The sequence below is a fragment of the Serinus canaria genome, chromosome 5, assembly GCF_022539315.1.
Source record: "Serinus canaria isolate serCan28SL12 chromosome 5, serCan2020, whole genome shotgun sequence".
NCBI classification, from domain to species: domain Eukaryota; kingdom Metazoa; phylum Chordata; class Aves; order Passeriformes; family Fringillidae; genus Serinus; species Serinus canaria.
This window is the reverse complement of record NC_066319.1, coordinates 9363349-9381669: the sequence shown is the minus strand read 5'-3', so window position 1 is coordinate 9381669 and position 18321 is coordinate 9363349. Positions and strand designations below refer to the sequence as shown.

Below are 18321 nucleotides of genomic sequence, written 5' to 3'. Positions count from 1 at the left end.
GCAGGTGTGCATACCTGCAAACCTGAGTGTGTGCTTATAAATGTGTGTGTGTGCCCCTGTAAATCTCTGTGTGTGTGTCTGTCAATGGCTGTGTGCCACATGTCACCAGCTGTCCCCAGGTGTGTGAGCTCCGACTGCTGCAGGGCCCTGCCCTGCACCCTGGCACATGGCAGCCAGGTACCAGCCACTGTGGCCAGGGAAAAGAGGCAGAACCGGGGCCACGGTGCCCTTTACCCAGCTGGCCTCGTGCTTCTATGTGCCCCTGAGCACCCAGGTGTCCCCATGCCCCCGGTGGGCACCAGCACGGTGTGATGCCTGGCCCTTGTCACCCACAGGCTTGGCGAAGACGCCCCAGGCTGGTGCCAGGCCGGGCCCGTGGCCGCCTGGGCCGGGGCCATGGCGGGGGGCGCGGGGCTGGCCAAGCGCCTGGGGACGCTCCTGTCAGGGCTGCTGGAGTGCGGCGCCTTCTGCGGCATCATCTTCGGCTGGGCCTCCCTCGTCTTCGTCCTCAAGGACCTGGGCTACTTTGAGGGGCTGTGCCAGCCCTCCACCACCCCCAGCCCCAACCTCACCCTGGGGTCTGGTATGGACCCCCTGTGTCCCCATGGTCCCCTGCCTCGTGACCCCGCTGTCCCGCTGCCCTGAGCTGTCCCATGTCCCCATTCTGCCTGTGCCTTTGTCTTTGCTGTCTGCGGTGTCCCGATGCCCTGCAGTGCTCTGTGTCCCTGCTGTCTCCAAGCCCATGTGCCTACTGTCCCCCAGTCCATGTCTCCAGTAACATCATGTCCGTGGTGTCCCCACATGCCCGGTGTCCCCTGCATCTCCACTGACCTGTGTCCCCGGGTGCCTGCGTCCCCACACCCGTGGTATTCCCAGTGTCCCCATGCCCCACTTATGGCCGTTCCCAGACTGCAGTGGGCAGGATGAGCAGTTCTCCCTGGTCTTCACCATTGGCTCCTTCATGAACAACTTCATGACCTTCCCCATGGGCGTCATCTTCGACCGCTTCGGCACCACGGCTGCGCGCCTCATCGCCATGTGAGCCCTGCGCCAGGGGACACGGGGGACACGGCGGGGGGCTGCTGAGAATGGGGGTTATTGGGGTGGCCTGGCTTCCAAAGGGCTGGGGGAGGGGAATCACCTGTGATTCCTGTCCCCACGTGTCACCACTGTCCTCTTTAGCTCCCTCTACACTGGTGGGACCCTGCTCGTCGCCTTCTCCACCCCAGGTGAGACCCTGTGGCCAGGGGGTCCCCAGCCCTGGGGGGACCTCTTTGGTAACCCCTGTCCCCACTGAACCCTGTGTCCCCAGAGCTGGCGGTGCTGCTCTTCCCGGCCATGTCCATGCTGTCGGTGGGTGGCATCCTCCTCATCCTCACCAACATGCAGGTGGGTTACCCCTGCACCCTGACACCCACGTGGTGGCAGGACACCCTGTATGGCATGCAGGGCTCTGATGGCACACAGGGGTCTCTTGGTGCCAGGTGGGGAACCTGTTTGGGAACTACCGCTCCATCATCATCACCCTCTACAACGGGGCCTTTGACTCCTCCTCTGCCATCTTCCTCATCGTCAAGGTGGGTGCGAGGGACGTGGCAGTGGCGGCAGGGGAGGACAGAGCTAAGAACAGCTGGCTCACATCTACGGATGTATTGGGGACACAGTGTGGGACACAGCCGGGTCACTGCTGGGGCCACATATAGGGACACACCTATATGGTGTGAGTAGGTGGCCGCTGGCAGTCTGTCTCTGTCCCTGACTCTGTCCCTGCCCCCAGCTGCTATACGAGCACGGGCTGTCCCTGCGGGCCATGTTCCTCTTCCTGGCAGCCTGCAGTGCCTGGCACCTCCTGCGCACCTTCTTCCTGATGCCGCGCAGCCGCATCCCCTACCCGCTGCCCCCCGACTACGACTACGGGTATGGGAGGTGCCTGTGCCCTGGGCAGAGGGGGCCTGGGGGGGGCTGGATCCCACCCTGCGGGCAGAGGGTCCTGTCCCCTGGGCAGGTCTAGCCCCGGCAGGCGGACGCGGGGTGACACAGGCGCTGCCGCAGGCTGCAGTGCCGGCGGCGTTCCCGCTCCTACCGAGCCCACAAGGACAAGCAAACACGGGGAGAGGCCGGACCCGAGGAGACACCCCTGGAACCCCCCATAGCTCGAGGTGCCGGAGTGGGAATCTCGTTAGTGGGGTGGGGCTTATATTTGGCGGAGGGGCTTGATCGGGTGGGCGTGACCACAGCTGACTGTGGGCAGTGCCATGTAAATAAGCGGTGTGACCTGGGGGCGTGGCTGTGCATGGCCTGGTTGGAGGGCTTCATGCATATGCAAATAGATTGGTGTGGCCTTTTGGTGGGTGGGCGTGGCTGTTGATGTGGCGGCTGGAGGACAGCGAGGATATGCAAATGAGAAAGTGCTGGGTGTGGCAGTGTATGAGCGTGGTCAAAGGGTGGGTACGGTGAGACACAAAATGGTCAGGGTCATACCGGTGGCTGTGAGGCCCCAGTGGTGGCAGGGACAAGGTGTGGGTGTGGCCGGGGGGGGTGTGTCTGTATGTGCCCCACCCTGACACCTGCACAGGTGGGGACACCCCCGGGACGCCGTTCCGGACCTGCGCCTGCTCGTGGCTCTTCGCCTGGCACGTGGCCTGGCTTTCGGTGATGCAGCTGCGCCACTACCTGTTCATCGGCACCCTCAACCCGCAGCTCGAGCACCTGGCACACGGGGACCACGCCCTGGGTAAGGCATGGCAGCGGGGGGGACACAGCGGGGACCCCGGGGCCGGCCCCGCCCGCCTGACGCTGTCTCCTCACAGTGAGCACGTACACCAACGCCTTCGCCTTCACCCAGCTCTGCGGGGTGCTCTGTGCCCCCTGGAACGGCCTCATCCTCGACCGGCACAAGCGGGGGAAGGGCCCCCGCCCCGAGGGTAACTGAGCCCCCAGCCCATGCCCCGCGGGTAATTGACCCCCACGGCCCTTCACCCCAAGCGGAAGCACTCCTTGGCCCCACACTATGGGGGGGTAACACCCTTCCCCGTCCTGTGCTCCCTGTCCCCTATGTCCTCATTGCTGCCACCACCACTGTGCCCGAGCCCACGGCACCTGGAGAAGGGACACGGGAGGGCCGTGTCCCCCTGCCGTGACCCCCGTGCCCACAGGGATCCTGGCCGCGCTGGCAGACCTGCGGTCGGCGGTGCTGTCGCTGGTGGTGACGGTGGCGCTGTGCCTGCTTTTCTCCGTGTTCGCCGCCGTGCCTGTCCTGCCCGCCCAGTTCGGCACCTTCGTGCTGCAGGTCATCAGCCGCTCCTTCCTGTACGGCGGCAACGCCGCCTTCCTGGCCATCGCGTGAGTGCGTGGGGACAGCCACGGCCACGGGGAACGCAGGGGTGGCAGGGCATGGAGACACGGTCGTTGTGGGTGTGGCAGGGGACAGACAGGGTGGCATGGTCAGCATGGGGTGGCAGGGGATGGCAGTGGCACTGGAGGGGGGCAGGTGACACTGTGGAGGTGTCAGGACAGGGTACTGGGGTGGGGCTGTCAGGGTGCCAGGAGATGCCCGTTGGTGACATGGGTGCCTGGCAGGTTTCCTCCGCAGCACTTTGGGAAGCTCTACGGGCTGGCCATGGCACTGTCAGCGCTGGTGGCCCTGCTGCAGTATCCCTGTGTTGCCCTGGTGCAGGGGCCGCTCCAGGGGGACCCCTTCTATGTGAGTGTGCCCCTGCAGTGAGGGCTGGGGGGCTGCTCCACAGGGAAACGGAGGTCCTGCCCTGGGAGGGAAGGGAGCTTGCCACATGGGGAAAAGGGGGTCTCATCCCTTGGGACAATGGGGATCCTGGCCCTACCCATGGGAAAATGGGGGTCCCGCCCTATGGGAAAATGGGGGTCCTGCCCCATGGGAAAATGGGGGTGCTGCCCCGGGAGGAATGGAGTCCTTCCCCCAGGAGTGGTGGGATCTTATGCCATGAGAAATGGGGGTCCTGCACCAGAGAGGGATGGGTGTCCTGCTCCTGGGGAAATGGAGGTGCTGCCCCAAGAGTCCTGGCCTAACACTGGGGATGGGTAGATGCCCCCCCCCAGACCCCTGCCCTGACACTCTTCCCCTCCACAGATGAACTTGGGGCTCATCACCGTGGTGCTGGTGGCCTTTGTCAGCCCCCTGGTGGTGGCCCGCGAGTGCCAGCGGCGAGCCAAGGAGCTGGGCATGGCTGGCACCCCCCTGGCAGCCCCCCCCAGCACTGAGATCAACGCTGAGACCCCACACTGAGCCCCACACCCAGAATACCATTTTTGTACCAGCCTAGGGGTGCTGTGCCAGTGGGGTGGGGATAATAAACATTGCTGCCCCCTCCGCTCGCTGTGCTGCCCCCTTGAGCCCCCAGCCCCGTCCCCAGGCCCCTGGTGCACACAGACACGGCTCAGGACACCTCTGCTTTACTGGGAAAGGAACTAGGCTGCCATGGCAGTGCCAGGAGCTCAGTATTGGCAGATGAAGGGGCGCAGCTGGTTGCAGAAGCGGCTTCACCAGAGCCCATCTGGGGACAAGGACAGTGTCAGGGCCATGGGTGGTTCCCAGGGCCCCTTAGTACCCTGCAACCACTTCCAGTGCCCCCTATATCCCCCTTGGCTCCCCCAGTGCCCTGTAAGCCCTCCCGGTGCCCCTCCCAGTGCCCTCGGTGCTCCCCTCAGCTCACCCAGTGCCCTGTAGCCCCCTCCTCACAGTGCCCTCCCAATGTTCCTCCAATGCCCCAGCAGCCTGTCCTCCCCTCCCCAGCACTCCAAGCTTGGACACGGTGGCTGGGTGACCTTACCTCGGATGCTGAGGGTCGTGCAGGTGGTGACAATGTGGAAGGGGTGGGTGGGCGCCCAATTCGCGTAGTTCCAGGGGCTGGAGTCCTCCCAGTAGGACTGCCACTGCCCTGCCTGCTGTGCCAACACCTCAGTCCCCAGGGAGAGCCCCCACCACCCCTACCCACTCCCTCGACCCCAAAAACCAGTCCCAGCAACCAATAGCCAGCCCCTCATGCCTCAAAACCCAGCCTCCAGCCCCAGGCTCGTCCCCCACAAAGCAGCCCCAGCCCCTCACCCCACAAAGCAGCCCCCAGCACCCCTTTGGCAGCCCCTTGTCCCCGGAGTCCTCTCACCCTGAAGCTGGTGACAGCTCCAATCCAGGGTGCGATGATGATGTGGTAGGTTCGTGCCAGTTTCTGCAGCTCCTTGTTGCGGGCAGCGCTGTGCACGGAGGCCAGCTGGCCCCGGTACACGTCCTGGCAGTAGCGCTGGGGGACGGGCACGGGCTGGCACCAGGCACTCACCTGTGCTCACGGGCACGTCCCAGGAGTGCTGCCGTGGCACGGGTGTGGCCTGGCATCCTGGTACACCCCACGCCCCCTCTGCCCATGTCCCCTTACCTGGGCACCCGAGTAGGTGCGCAGCTTCTTCACCACGGCATAGTGCAGCTGGGCGGTGTCACTACCGGGGACCCCCTGGGGCTGGCGGGGGGCTGCAGGGCACAGCAGGGGGAGGGTTGGTACCGGGGGTCCCTCTACCACCCAGGCATGTGGCATCGGTGGTCTGGGCATGGCACTGGGGTGGCAGGGACTGAGGGTGTCCCCAGGGTGTCCCTGGGAGCGGGCAGGGGTGTGGGGGCACTCAGTGGGGCAGGGGGACACTCACCAGGGTGGCTGGCAGGGACAGTGCCCAGCAGGGCGAGAGCGAGCAGCAGGCATGGCCACATGGCACTGGGACACGCAGGGACACTGGGGACACCACCAGCACCCTCTGGAGATGCCACAGCTCTGTCACCCTGTCACCCCCCACCACGGTCCAGATCCCCTCTGCCACCCTTGGTAACAATCTGTTCTCTCTGTGGCCCTTCTGCTGTTCCCCATATCCCCACTGTCCTACTGCCACCCCCAGTTCCACCTTGTGTCCCTCACCCCATCCTGCCCCCCTCTGTGCCCCATATCCCCACTGTCCCTCCACCATCCCCTGTGCCACTCCCATGTACTCCTGGCATCCCAGAGACCCCCATGTCCCCCAGTACTCTTGTCCCAGCCTCAGGGATGCCCACCCCTGGTTCCCACCCCAGCAGCCAGGGGCTGAGCCCACTCTGATGTCCCCCTCCCTGTCCCCATCCCCGCTCCTCACCTAGGGTCTGGGGGGCTCTGCTCATTGTCCCCCTTATAAGGGGGACAAAGCCACATGTCACCACCACAGCCTTGCGCCACCTAACCTGGCCCTGGGGACACCATGGGGACATTAGGGTGACACTGGGGGGCAGGGAGTCCTTGCCCGCAGTGGGACACACATGGTCCCCAGGGAGGGGGGGCTGTAGGTTGGGGGGTGCCCAAGGCAGAGGGTGGGGGCTTCTCCAGTTTGAGGGGCGCAAGGCGGGTGTATGGGGTGGGGGTGCTGGGGGTGCAGAGGGGATGTTGGGGCGCTGATACCATCTCCCGCCGGCCATGCTTGCCCAAGGGCCATTTCCTTTCCAATGGCCATGGGCCCCTGGGTCCGGCCTGGCCGTTTGCCCACAGACCCCCTTGAGCCCCCCCTAAATCTTCCATTCCCCTGACCAGCCCTCTGGCCCACAGCTGAGCACTCACAGCCCCCCTCCAAGGACTCTGCACCCCAATCCTTATCTCCATGCCCTGTGCACCCTTGCACCCCAACCCCTTCAGCCCCTATACTCCAACCTCCCTGAGCCCCTGCACTGTCAACCTGCCCCCCAAACTCCCACAGCCCCCTCCCCCCACCCTGCACCCCAAACACCACAGCACCTCCCCTGGACTAAGCACACCCCAGGCTATAGCACTGGCTGGGCAGGGTGCTGGCAGAGCCCTCCTGGGGTGTCCCCCACCATATCCCCAACAGTTGGTGGTTGGGGATGTCACAAGGCTGTGGTTGGGGGCATGTGTCCTTGTCACCAGTATAAGGGCAGCAGTGGGCATAGCTCCCCAAGACCCAGGTGAGGAGTGGAGACAGGGACACGGGAATGGGCTCAGCTCTCAGCTGACATGGTTGGGGGCTCCTGAATCTGGCACTGGGGGGGCTCTGGGTGCCAGGGGTGGAGGCAGCACAGTGGGGGACAGAATGGCACAGGATGCCCAGGGGAGGGAGGGATCCAAGGGTGGGAAGTGAGGAACTGGGCACATGGTGGGCACAGGGAGGGCTGGGGTCTGTGGGGGTGGCACTGGGGGTGGCAGAGGGGACAGTGGGGATGTGGGGGGGTTTTGAGGGCACATGGGGAGGACAGGGTGATGCTGGGGGTGGCAGAGGGCCCATGGGGTGTCCCCAGGGTGGCCAAGAGTGATGGCGCTCTGGGATCTCCCAAGGGTGCTAGTGGTGTCCCCAGTGTCCCTGCACCATGCGGCCCTGCCTGCTGATTGCCCTGGCCCTGCTGGGCACAGTTCCCGTCAGCTGCTCTGGTGAGTGCCCCCCACACCCCCACCTGCCCATAGGGACACCCTGGGGACATACATCCCTGATCCCAGGGTGACCCAGCCAGCATCCCCAGCTCTTGCCAGCCCTGCAGTGGAGGATGCGGAGGACGTGACAGAGCTGGAGGTGCCCGAGGAGTACAGCGGGTGCCGGGGGGCCAGTGACAAGCAGGCACCCGGTGTCCCCAGCATGCCGGGCACCGCCACCCGCCACTACGTCATCAGCACCAGCTACCGAAGCTTCCGCCGTGCGCAGGTGGGATGGGGTGGGTTGGGAGGGGGGTCGGGGTGGGCACACCGGTGCCCCCCATGACAGCCGTGTCCCTCCTGCAGCGCATCTGTGCCTGGCGCTTCCATGGGCGCTTGGTCTCGATCCACAATTCCCGCACCAACACTTTCCTGCTGCTCCTGGCACGCCGGCACAACCAATGCCGGCCTGGTCTGGATCGGTGCTGTCAGCCAGCCCGCAGTAAGGACCCCGCCATGTGCCCCCCACCCTGGCCTCGGGGCACCCTGTCTCCTCCCAGTGTCCCCAGTGCCCACCCCAGGTGTCCCAGCCCACGATTCCCAGTGCACAACCTGAGTTCCTTGATCCCATTCCCACTGCTCTCAGTGCCCACCAAGAGAGCCACAACTCCAACCCAGTGCCCACCTGGGTGCTCCAGCCTTGTCCCAGTATCCCTAATGCCCACCCTGGATGTCCCATTCCCATCCCACTGTCTCCCAGTGCTGGGGGTCCCCACAGCCTTTCTCCCCTGGCAGATCCCATTCCCGAATTGCCACTGGACCGACCGGAGCCCCTGGAACTACAGCCGGTGGGCGCACGGGCACCCCCTGCCCAGCCACCGCTTCTGCACCGCCCTCTGCACCAACAGTCAGTGGGGGCTCCATGGAGGGGTCCAGGGGGGCGCTGGGCTAGCCCCTGCCCATGATGGGGGGAGGGTGCTGAGGGGCTCGGGATGGGGAGGTGACACTGGGGGGCTGTTATAAGGTACCTGGGGGACTATCCCTGGGGCTGGAGGGGACCCCTGGGGGTGGGGGTGCTGGTGGGCCATGGGCTGATCCCTCCTCTTCTCTCCCCAGATGGGCTCTGGAGGAGTGTGCACTGCAAGAGGAAGCTGCCCTTCATCTGCGAGATATGAGGGGCTCAGACCCCCTGGGTGCCTCCAGGCCTCCCCTACTGCTGTTCCCCTACAGGGGGCTGCACCCCCTCCCTCAGAGTACAATAAAGTCTTGGTGTCAGCACCCACTTGGTGTTTGGGAAGGGCCAGGCTGTGGGCAGCCAGGGTGGGCACAGAGGGGTTTTGGAGGTGTCCCTTCTTTCTTGCACAGCTCCTGTGTGGGCAGTGGCAGTCGCAGGGTCCCCTCTTCAAGGACCTCTGTGATTCCTGCCCACGGCCCAGGAGAAGAACCAGGACTCTGAACTGACCAGCGAGGTTTTATTGTCTGTGGCAGTGGCACCACGAGCTGGACCTGTTGCCCTGTGTTCGGGGCCATACATGAGCAGGGCGGAGGGGAAGGGGGGTTTTGTGCCCACCCCCAGGCCCTTGGGGACCAAGGGGATGGGGTACAATGCGGGGTTAGGGAGGAGGGGTGGGGAAGACAGGGACCCTGCAAGCTCGTACAAAGTGCATAGGTGTGTGTGTGTGTGTGTGTGTGTGTGTGTGTGTGTGTGTGTGTGTGTGTGTGTGTGTGTGTGTGTGTGTGCCCACGGGAGGGAACAGCCCTGGTCCATGGACAGCCGGCTTCAGCGTCGGAGTGAGCCTGGAAGTGACACGCGGAAGGAGTGAGGAGTGAGGACCCTGCAGGGCCCCCCCAGGGATGACCCAGCCTGGGGGGACCCAGCCAGAGAAGAGAGGAAGAAGGGGGCTACCCCCAGTAGTACAGACATGGGGAAGCCTGAGCTGGGGGGTGTCCCCAGCACTGCCTGAAACCCCACACTCACCCTGCTCAAGGCTTCTTCCTTTTCAGCTTCAGTGCCTGCAGCCAGTGGGGGGGAGAGGCCTCGGATCTGGGGTATTGGCAGAGTTTCAGCATGAGTCCCACAAAACCAGTCCTGGAACCCAGACTGACCCCTCAGCCCCCTTTTTGCCTCCATGAGGAGGATCCTGGCCCCACACTCACCCTGAGGATTTCTCTGGCTTGGGGGGCAGGGCTGGGGGCTTCCCACTCACACCAGGGATCTTGCAGGACTTGGAGCGCTGCACATGGGGGTCTTTAGGAGGAGTCCCCTTGCTGTCCCCTGATGAGGTCCCCTCCTCGGCCGAGCGGTTGCGCCCCCTCAGCTTGGCCTGGGGGCAGAGAGAGAGGTCAGGGAGAAACACAGTGCTCTGTCCCCCAAATCCCCCCACGGCCCTCTCCCTGTCTTTAGGCAGGCCCCACCCCCACCCTGCCTTAGTCTCCCTGTGTTACACCCTTCCGCCCATCCTGCAGCCAGGAGTCCAAGGGACTCACCTTGATGGCAGAGGCACTGAGACCGGGAAAGAGCGGCACCTTAACCCCCCTGCCCGAGGATGAGCTGCGCATCCGCCGGCTCCGGGGCTCCTCTGCTGCCTCCTCATCAGAGGACGCTGCTGGGGCTGGCCGGGGCTCTGTGGGGACACAGGGACAGTGTCACCACAACACTGTGCCAGGACAGACACTCTGCTCCCATCCCTATCCCTGCTGGGCTCACCTGTGGAGTCCCGGAAGATCCAGCTCTCCCCCTCGGTGGTGGTGGGGCGTAGGGACGGTGCTCGGTGCTGGCGCTTGCGGCCCAGGCTGGCCTTGCAGCGGAACACGCTGCTGTCCAGGAGCTCTGTGTCCTGCCGAGCCCAGGGGACAGGTCAGAGCTGGCACAGGGAGCCCATGGACCCCCCACCCCAGCCAGCACACTCACAGCTCCCACTGCAGCGCTGGGGGCCCTCAATCCATGGCTGTCCCTGGGGGCAGCAGGGTCTGAGAGCCTCATCCACAGACATGCTGGGTCCCAGGCCATACAGGGTGATTGGAATCTTCCCACTCCCACTCACCTCCAGAAGAGGAAATTCCTGCCCCTGCTCCATGGACCCCTCAGGCTGGGGGGTAGTCAGAGAGAGCCGCTGCTCCCCCCAGCTCAAGAAGCTCTCCCCATCGGGGTGGTCTGAGGGCTGTTCCTCACTTCCTGTGTCCATTGGGATCCCACTGGCAGCCTCTGGCAGCAGAGGGGGGACCCTGGGGCTCTGTGGGGCAGCTGCTGGTTCAGAGGGATGCCTCTCCTCCTCAGAATGGCTGGGTGACTCACTCCAGGGGGGCTCCACAGCTGGGCAATCAGCTGGAATGTCACCCATCGAAGGGCTGGGGGCCAACCTGCTTGGGGGACAAAATCTCAGAGTTGCTCTAGCCCCAGGTAACACAAGCCCTGCCCCAACCCCTTTGTTTGCCACAGGGGAAGATGCTCCCTCCCTGCCACCAGTGGTGCCCTCCTTACCTGTGCTCTGCGCCGGTGTCCCCTCCCACGCTCTGCTCCCCCGCACCAAGGTCCCGGCTGCGGGCAGCACAGCGGGCGCTGAAGGCACTCGCCCACTCCTGGCGCCTGGCCTCAGCATCCTGTGGCTCCACACTCCAGCTGTCCAGGTCCTGGCTCCAGCAGGCATTGCCCATGTCCAGAGAGAGATCCCTGTGCAAGCCTGCCTGGGGCTGTGGCAGGACCCCAGACATGGAGCCATCCGAGGCTCCGGCACTGCAGGGATCTGGCACCCGCTCTGTCCCAATGACACCAAACTGGTTCTGGCACTCAGCTGCTCCAAGCTCCTCAGCCCAGTCCCTGCTGTCAGAGCTGTGACACTCCTGCTGGTGGGCACTGCCCCAGGTGGGCTCCTGGGCTGGGGGCTCGGGGTGGTGGGAGCTGGGCATGTCCTCCTCACCAACCCTGACCAGCCTGGTCTGTCCAATGCTGCCTTCACTGGGCCAGCTCAGCTGGGCTGGGACCCACTCCTGCTCTTCCTCCCTGGGGGTCACAGAGCTGTGCTGCCCATCCCGGGCTGCTCCACTGGGGCTAAACTCCCTGTCCTGTGCCTCCACATCCCTGGTGCTCAATCTGTCATCCCAGACACTTCTGCTGGGGCTGAACTCCCCATTCTGGGTCTCCGTGTCCCCAGTGCTGTGCCCGCCATCCCTGGCTGCTCTGCTGGATGTGAACTCACTGTCCTGGGTCTCCATGTTCCTGGTGCTGGATCTGTCACCCCAGGCTGCCCCGCTGGGACTGAACTCATCCTGGGTTTTCAGGTCCCTGGTGCTGCATTCACTGGCTTCAGCCCTCCTGCTGGGGCTGAACTCCTGGTCCTGGCTCTCCATGTCCCTGGTGCTGGATCTATCACCCCAGGCTGGCCTGCTGGAGCTGAACTCCTGGTCCTGGCTCTCCATGTCCCTGGTGCTGGATCTGTCATCCCAGGCTGCTCCACTGGGGCTGAACTCCTGGTCCTGGCTCTCCATGTCCCTGGTGCTGGATCTATCACCCCAGGCTGGCCTGCTGGAGCTGAACTCCTGGTCCTGGCTCTCCATGTCCCTGGTGCTGGATCTGTCATCCCAGGCTGCTCCGCTGGGGCTGAACTCCTGGTCCTGGCTCTCCATGTCCCTGGTGCTGGATCTGTCATCCCAGGCTGCTCCGCTGGGGCTGAACTCCTGGTCCTGGCTCTCCATGTCCCTGGTGCTGGATCTGTCATCCCAGGCTGGTCTCCTGGGGCTGAACTCCCTGTCCTGGCTTTCCATGTCCCTGATTTCACCAGTCCAGGCCGGCCGGCTGGGGCTGAACTCCCTGTCCTGGCTTTCTGTGTCCCTGTACTCCCGAGTCCGGGCTGGCCGGCTGGGGCTGAACTCCCTGTCCTGGTTCTCCATGTCCCTGGGGTTATACCTCCTCTCCCAGGCTGGCCGGCTGGGGCTGAGCTCCTTATCTGGGCTGTCCCCAGTGCTGGATCTGCCAGCCCAGCCCAGCGTTAAATTCTCATCCTTGCTCCCAGCATCCTGGCTGCTGTATTTACTGGCCCAGTCTGGGGTGAGTTCCCTGTCCTTCATCTCTGTGTCCCTGTCGCTGTACCTGCCTGCCCAGCTGGGCTGCCCGGAGTGCGGCTCCTTTTCCAGCGGCTGGACGTGTCCTGTGCCAAGGCCACTGCCCCAGTTGGCTTGTCCGGAGCCAAGCTCCTCTGTGTTGCCATAGCCCTGGCCCCACTCAGCTGTGCTGGCACCGAAGTCTGGATCCTGTGGGCAGCTCTTCCCAGTGCCAAGGGACTGGGACCAGTCGCTGCAGCCCAGTTTCGTGTCTCCCATCAGTTCCGCTGCTCTGTAGTCACTGCTCCAGCTCTCCCGGGCAGTGCTGTCCTTGTCGCTGTTGTTGCTGTCCCAACTGGATTTGGTCCCAAATTCCTGATCCTGCTTGGTCTCGACAGGCCAGTCTCTCTCCCTGGATGCACCTGGGTGGCTCCAGTCAAAGGTGCTGTCTTGGCGAGGGCGGCCAATGCCGAACTCACTGCACAGGTCCTTCCGTGACCAGCCCAGCAGGTTCTGGTGGAATAAAGGGGAGAGGAGTTAGAGGGGGAAAAGAGGTTAGAAAGGAGAGAGGAGTTTGAGGGGAGCGCAACCCTGGCTCCCACAGCAGCGGAGCTGGGGAGGAGGGAAACACCCTGGGCACACAGCACAGCGGGGCTCATCCAAGGGAGTGGGTATACCCCACCATCGGCCCCTAACCTCACAGTCCTGCTCAGCCTCCACCAATCCCCCCGCCCATCCTGTCCCATCCCACTGCTCCGTGGAGGGCAGGGAGGAGGAGCCCAGCCCACACCGACCCCACAGAGCCCCCCACACCCCTCACCTCTGGAGAGCCGTGGACCCCAGGTGACTCCAACAGCTCTGTCAGCCAGCCCGGGTCAGCATGGGGGTCAGGGTCCTGTGAGGGCTTTTCAGCCTGGCCTGGGCCCCCAGGGCCCTGCAGACTCTTAGGGCCATCACCTGCCCAGGCTGAGTCAGCTGGAGCAGCTGGATCTGGGGGGGCTGGATCCAGGGGGGCAGTTGTGGTAAGGCTGGGCTGGGTGGGGGACTCAGGCTCAGCTGGGTGCTGGCCAGGCTCTGTCACACGAAGCGGGGAGTGGGACATGGGAGCATCCTGCTCTGCCTCCCTTTCCTCCTCCTCCTCCTCTGCTGAGTGCTCAGCCTCTTGCTGTGCCACAGGGCCCCCTGGGCATGGAGCCCCCTCTGCCTGCTGGCTGCTAGATCCTTCAGCCCTGCTGTCCTTTGGAGGGTCAGGGGCCACAGCCTCCCCATCTGACTCCCCCTCTTCGGAGAGCCCCGAGTCAGGCGTCTCCCGGATGGGGGAGCGGGGAGGGAAGGCTGGCAAGCGTGCCCCCCGCGACGGGAATGTCCACTCAAAGGACTGGGAAAGGCTCCAGCCGGACTCGCTGCCCAGGGAGGGCTCTGACTGGAGGTCTCCAGGCTGGGGCAGGGCACTCAGTGAGCCCCCCAGCTCCCCCAGGCCCTGCCTCGTGGGTGGGGGCCGCAGCACCCCCTCTGAGGAGCGCCGGAGCCCCACATCCCGGGGAGGGGGGTTGAAATCAGGACTCTCATGGGACTGTGGGGACACTGCGGAGTCATGAGGTCCCTCTGGTGAGCCTGGGGGACGAGAGGCTTTGGTAAGGGGTGGGCTGGGGGGGCCCAGGTAGTCGGCAGCAGCCTCGGGAGAACCGGGGGGGCAGGTGACTCGTGGGGGCAGTTCAGGAGTGCCAGGGGGGCTGGCAGTGCCAGGGGATCCCTCCCCTGGAGTGTGAGGGGAGCCAGGGGAATGGGAGACGCTGAGCTGGGGTTTGGTGGCTGAGGGAGCGCCTGGGGCCTGGATGGAGGTGACAGGGACTTCGACTGGAGGCCGAGTGAGGGATTCAGGGGAGCCGGGGGGCAGTGTGGGGGAGTCAGGGGCCAGGAGCTCAGGGGGGGCATCAGGGGAGCCAGGGGCTGGGGGGGAGGGCTCAGCAGGCTGGAAAGGAGCTCCTGGGGCTGGGGCTGGGCAGGTGGGAGGCCTTGGGGAGCCTGGAGGTCCGAGGGCACCCAGCTGTAGAGTGGAAAGCTGTGGAATAAGCCAGCAGGGGGTCATGTCACTCAAGAGGCACCTCCAAACATCATCCATCCAAAAGCCAGCCCCCCAAACTCTGGAGGGTCCCTCCCCCCAGCCCTGCTCCCCTCCCTGCACCCAGGGCAGGAAGCGCCCATGCTGCGTGCCAGAACCAGGCTGCTCTGTGTGACTCAGCCAGGGCGGCTCCCGGCGCCCCAGCCCTCCTCCCTGCCAGGCCCCCTGCAGCCCCCAGAGTGCCTGGACAGACGGAGACAAGAAATAAAGCAGGAAAAAGTCAGAACTCCCAGCACAGCCCCCTGCCCTGCCTGTGTCTGGCATCCCCCTGCCCAGCACTGCTGGGGTTTGCCCCCTTGCTGGGGTGACCTGGTCCCGCTGCCCAGGCTGCCACCTGCAATGTCACTGTGGCCCCGTGTCCTGGTCCCCGCCCTGAGTGAGCATGGCACGGGGAAAGGGGCTGGCGGGGTGCCCGTGGGGCCTGCCCTGCCACATACCTGCCAGGTCACCGAACCCCAGCTGGTGACTCACGGCTGCTCCCTGCCCACGCCTGGCACTGGTGCTGGCACACGCCAGCCCCACAGCCCCGGGCTCCACGCAGGGCTTTCGGCACAGGAGGCCCTGATCCCCCCCAGGAAGGGACAGCCAGCACCCCAAAGGAGAAAGAAGAGACACGCACCCCGCAGAGAGGGAGCCCCGGAGGAGACAGGAGAGCCCCGAAGGAGAGAGCCCAGGAGCGGAGCCGCCATGGCGCCGGAGGGCGAGGCCAGCACTCACGTCAGGAGGGGATGGTGGCCTCCGGCGTCCACAGGGGTCCCCGGCACAGCTCGGCCCGACTGGGGGGGAGCTGCTGTGGAGAGAGAAGGGGAAGGGGGGCAAATCTCATTGTGTGCCTCAGTGCTATTCTCCCAGCACCCATGAGATGCCCCTGACCTAAACCACCCTTCATAGATGCAGGGTACAAGGGTTCGTGCCCTGCCACAGCTGCACAGTCTCTGGCTTGGGCTGCGAGGGGAAGGAGGCAAAGTGGCCCCAGCTCCCCTTCCGGAAAGTTTTTGGTCCTTTGGGAGCGAGTTTCTCACACTGTGGTTCAGAGCAGCCCCCACCCAGCTCTCCCTGAGGTGCCCAGCTCTCAGGATCGTGGCCAAGCCCTGGCCCTAGCCCAGGACATCCAGCAGCTGGGAATCCTGCCGATCTGACTGCTCCCTCTGCCCTAGCATGGCCCAGCTGGGAAAAAATAGCAAGGCTGGAAAATCAGGAGCATTTCCTGGGGGAGAGACCCCCTGTCTGTTATTCCCAGCCCAGGGGCTGGCTCAGAGCCCGCCCACAGGCAGCTCCTGGCCCGGGACAGCCCATTCTGCGGTTGGCACCAGCCACCCCAGCCTTCCCACGGAGGCAGCTTGAGGCACTGTGGCTCGGGAGGAACCTGGGCCCGTGCCGGCAACCAGACCTCAGCTCCGTTATATTCCCAAGCCTGGGATGATATCCCCTGTTCCCACTGCCACTCCTCCCGGTGTCGGTCCCTGTGCCCCCACCTCGTCTCAGCCACAGGGTGTCCATCATCCCCCATTCCCAGTTCGCCTGACGTAGGTCGGAGCATCTGGGGGGCTTCACCGGCAGGGTCTCCGTCTGCCTCCCCGCTGGGACGCTTCCGGAAGGCAACAAAGGTCTTGGAGCCGAAGCGGGAGGAGGGGTCGGAGAAGGGCGAGAGCCAGGCCCGGTCTGGGCTGCCCGGGCCCTCCCTGCTGTCCATCTTGGCCAGGATCTCCTCCACGGTGGTGCCCGGGAACCGCTCCGGCCTGGCGGCCACCGGCACCGGAGTCACCTTGAAGGGCGCCGGGCCCTTGCGTGAGGGGGTTGGCGGGGCCAGCGGCACCTCCTCCTCGGTGCCTGTGACTGAGGGCGTCGAGGGCCCCTTCCCATTGGGGGTCTCGGGTGATCTGACAGTGAAGGAAGGGCGCCGGAGGGGCCCCCCAGTGCCTGCCCCGCTGTAGGGCTGGGGCCCGGCCAGGCGGTTCATCTTCTCTGCCGAGGGCAGCTCAGGCCGGGGTTGCCGCGGGCCTGGCGTGGGGGCTGGCACCGGGGGCTTGGCAGGCACAGCCGGCTTGGGCAGCATGCGGGGCTTGGGCCGCACTGGTGGCTTGGGGCGCATGCTGCCTGCAGAGAGCAAGGGAGGGGGATGGGGTCAGCGGAGTGGTGCGGCTCCTCAAACCTGGAGCAGCCCTCGGGGGGCTGCCCCAGCAACCCCCCCACCCCGATGGCCCCCAGCCCGGGGTACTGACCTTTATCGGGGCTGCCGGCCAGCCCAGGCCCCGCTGTGCCGGCAGGGGAGGTGCAGGGCACAGCAGGGGGCAGGGGCTGCGGCTGGGAGGCCATGGTGATGCAGGGAAGTGGGGGGCTCAGCACGGGGTCAGCCCCTGGGGAGAGAGGGAGAATCGTTTTGGGGAGCGCCCCGAGCCTGGGGGAACCCAACCACCCTGTGGGGCCCTGCGCCAACCCCTGTCCAGCTGTGCCAAGTGGTGATCACACTGTGGTGCCACCCTTAGTACATTGGCCCCGGCTCACCTGAGCCAGCCTGGCCCCAGCAGCAGATCCAGACACGGTCCCAACCCCCCTGTAACCACAGGGACCCCATACTACACCCCCTAATGCCGTAGGGCAGGCTCCTTTACCTGTCTGACCCTGCGTTAACCTGTCCCAGCGCACACGTGTCACTCTCACCGACCTTCGCCAAACCCCCAGCGCCGAACTGTCCCCAGTTTGCCCCAGTCCCCATCTCAGCTCCCTGCCCAGGTCACTACCGGCCCCCCCGAGCCCCCGGCAGCCAAGGAGGCACCGCCCGGTCCCCCGAGACCCTCGGCCAGCCCCTCTCAGGGGCCGCGGGTGCCCCACTCACCTTCCCCACAGCAGCCTCATGTCGGGGGCGGGCCGGGGACACACGTGGGGGGCGCAGAGCGGGCGGGGAGGAGGGGTTACTGTCCCCACGGGTCTCACGCTGCCGCCGCCGCCTCTCCCGTGACTCACCGGGGCTGCGGGGACAGGAAAAACCCGCTCGGTGCCTCCTCCTGGCCCTGCCCTCTCTCCCCTGCCCTCCCCCCGCCACCCTCCTCTCCTCGCCTCGCTCCCTCCTGCCCCGCCAGGGTCCACCCTCCCCAAGACCCCCCTCCTCTCGCCTTCCACGGGGGAACCGCCGCCACAGCCCACATCTGGCAACCATCCGGCCCGTTTCCCAACCGGGGATGGCGGCGGGGCCGGGGGCTGCGGATCCGGCCCACTGGGGTCCTCCGCCAGCGCGGCCTAGCCTCGTTGCCACGGCAACGAAGCCTCCGATCGAGTGGCTGAGTAGGCCGCGACCGCGGCCTAGCGCCGTCCCCATGACAACGAAGCCCCCCACTCAACTCGGGGGTCCGGGCCCACGTTGCCCGCTGGAGCCGAAGCCGTGTGGTTCCCCGGCGGGGTCCAAGGGCCCGGGAGGAATGCTGGTTACCCGTAACCTCATGCCCGCAGAGAGACCCCCACTCACCCTCCACCGCCGCTGCTCATGCATATTCATGAGAGGCCCAGCCACGCCTCTGAAAGCGGAGGGGGCGGGGCATAGCGGCGCCGCGTGGCGGGCAGACCATAGAGAGGGGCGGCTGGAGAGTCCTCCGAAATGGGGGTGAGGGGACACGCCGGAGACCTCCAGCGCTCCCCGAATCACCCTCAGGGGCCGCCACAGCCGAGCTGGACCCCCTGGATCCCCCTCGCGATTGCAAATTATCGCATTCCCGGGGTCCTCCAGCTGCGGTGCTGCTGCCGGAGGGGCGGTAATGCGTATTTAGG

The 18321-nt window shown here is 65.6% G+C and overlaps 4 protein-coding genes across 7 annotated transcripts; 2 read left to right on the top strand and 2 right to left on the bottom strand.

The window, feature by feature from the left end:
* The first annotated feature begins 376 nt into the window (after positions 1-376).
* SLC43A3 (solute carrier family 43 member 3) lies at positions 377-4346 on the top strand. 2 transcript variants are annotated; one of them, XM_050975746.1, is made up of 12 exons: positions 377-583; positions 909-1038; positions 1183-1229; positions 1313-1353; positions 1485-1577; positions 1778-1917; positions 2053-2159; positions 2576-2734; positions 2811-2924; positions 3156-3342; positions 3580-3703; positions 4106-4346. In XM_050975746.1, exons 1-12 carry the CDS (start codon positions 397-399, stop codon positions 4259-4261), a joined length of 1485 nt encoding a protein of 494 aa, XP_050831703.1. In that variant the 5' UTR covers positions 377-396; the 3' UTR covers positions 4262-4346. The 2 variants fall into 2 exon arrangements, with proteins under 2 accessions (XP_050831703.1, XP_050831702.1); XM_050975745.1 differs by having other exon boundaries at positions 378-583; positions 1313-1389.
* A 60-nt stretch (positions 4347-4406) lies between these two features.
* On the bottom strand, positions 4407-5561 carry LOC115485458 (C-type lectin lectoxin-Lio2-like). The gene is made up of 3 exons (XM_050974694.1): positions 5406-5561; positions 5139-5309; positions 4407-4917 (listed from the first exon to the last, which is right to left on the bottom strand). The coding sequence occupies exons 1-3, from the start codon at positions 5559-5561 to the stop codon at positions 4711-4713; spliced, it is 534 nt and encodes a 177-aa protein (XP_050830651.1). The 3' UTR covers positions 4407-4710.
* Positions 5562-7252: 1691 nt separating this feature from the next.
* On the top strand, positions 7253-8575 carry PRG2 (proteoglycan 2, pro eosinophil major basic protein). The gene is given in 6 exon segments (XM_050974692.1): positions 7253-7421; positions 7511-7689; positions 7767-7856; positions 7858-7902; positions 8196-8307; positions 8517-8575. Coding segments are annotated over 6 exon segments (546 nt in total). The 5' UTR covers positions 7253-7360.
* A 283-nt stretch (positions 8576-8858) lies between these two features.
* TNKS1BP1 (tankyrase 1 binding protein 1) lies at positions 8859-18059 on the bottom strand. Of its 3 annotated transcripts, none has more exons than XM_050974979.1 (13): positions 18023-18059; positions 17396-17528; positions 16782-16916; positions 16035-16656; positions 15277-15349; positions 13258-14499; positions 10882-12950; positions 10445-10763; positions 10108-10237; positions 9888-10024; positions 9558-9724; positions 9379-9444; positions 8859-9197 (listed from the first exon to the last, which is right to left on the bottom strand). In XM_050974979.1, the coding sequence occupies exons 3-12, from the start codon at positions 16873-16875 to the stop codon at positions 9384-9386; spliced, it is 4914 nt and encodes a 1637-aa protein (XP_050830936.1). In that variant the 5' UTR covers positions 16876-16916; positions 17396-17528; positions 18023-18059; the 3' UTR covers positions 8859-9197; positions 9379-9383. The 3 variants fall into 3 exon arrangements, with proteins under 3 accessions (XP_050830936.1, XP_050830938.1, XP_050830937.1); XM_050974981.1 differs by having other exon boundaries at positions 15277-15346; XM_050974980.1 differs by having other exon boundaries at positions 10445-10760; positions 18023-18058.
* Between the last annotated feature and the right edge of the window lie 262 nt (positions 18060-18321).

What these genes read in the sequence shown, in the direction of transcription:
- SLC43A3 (XM_050975745.1), top strand. Translation starts at nt 397, where the DNA reads ATGGCGGGGGGCGCGGGGCTGGCCAAGCGCCTGGGGACGCTCCTGTCA. An exon ending in TCATCCTCACCAACATGCAG is followed by an intron (nt 1,390 to 1,484) that starts GTGGGTTACCCC and finishes TCTTGGTGCCAG; the next exon opens with GTGGGGAACCTGTTTGGGAA. An exon ending in CCATCTTCCTCATCGTCAAG is followed by an intron (nt 1,578 to 1,777) that starts GTGGGTGCGAGG and finishes CCCTGCCCCCAG; the next exon opens with CTGCTATACGAGCACGGGCT.
- LOC115485458 (XM_050974694.1), bottom strand. Translation starts at nt 5,561, where the DNA reads ATGCCACATGCCTGGGTGGTAGAGGGACCCCCGGTACCAACCCTCCCC. An exon ending in GCACCTACTCGGGTGCCCAG is followed by an intron (nt 5,310 to 5,405) that starts GTAAGGGGACAT and finishes CCGTGAGCACAG; the next exon opens with GTGAGTGCCTGGTGCCAGCC. An exon ending in GAGCTGTCACCAGCTTCAGG is followed by an intron (nt 4,918 to 5,138) that starts GTGAGAGGACTC and finishes TTGGCACAGCAG; the next exon opens with GCAGGGCAGTGGCAGTCCTA.
- TNKS1BP1 (XM_050974979.1), bottom strand. Translation starts at nt 16,875, where the DNA reads ATGGCCTCCCAGCCGCAGCCCCTGCCCCCTGCTGTGCCCTGCACCTCC. An exon ending in CACCCTGTGGCTGAGACGAG is followed by an intron (nt 15,350 to 16,034) that starts GTGGGGGCACAG and finishes CTCTCTCCACAG; the next exon opens with CAGCTCCCCCCCAGTCGGGC. An exon ending in GGCCACCATCCCCTCCTGAC is followed by an intron (nt 14,500 to 15,276) that starts GTGAGTGCTGGC and finishes CTTATTCCACAG; the next exon opens with CTTTCCACTCTACAGCTGGG.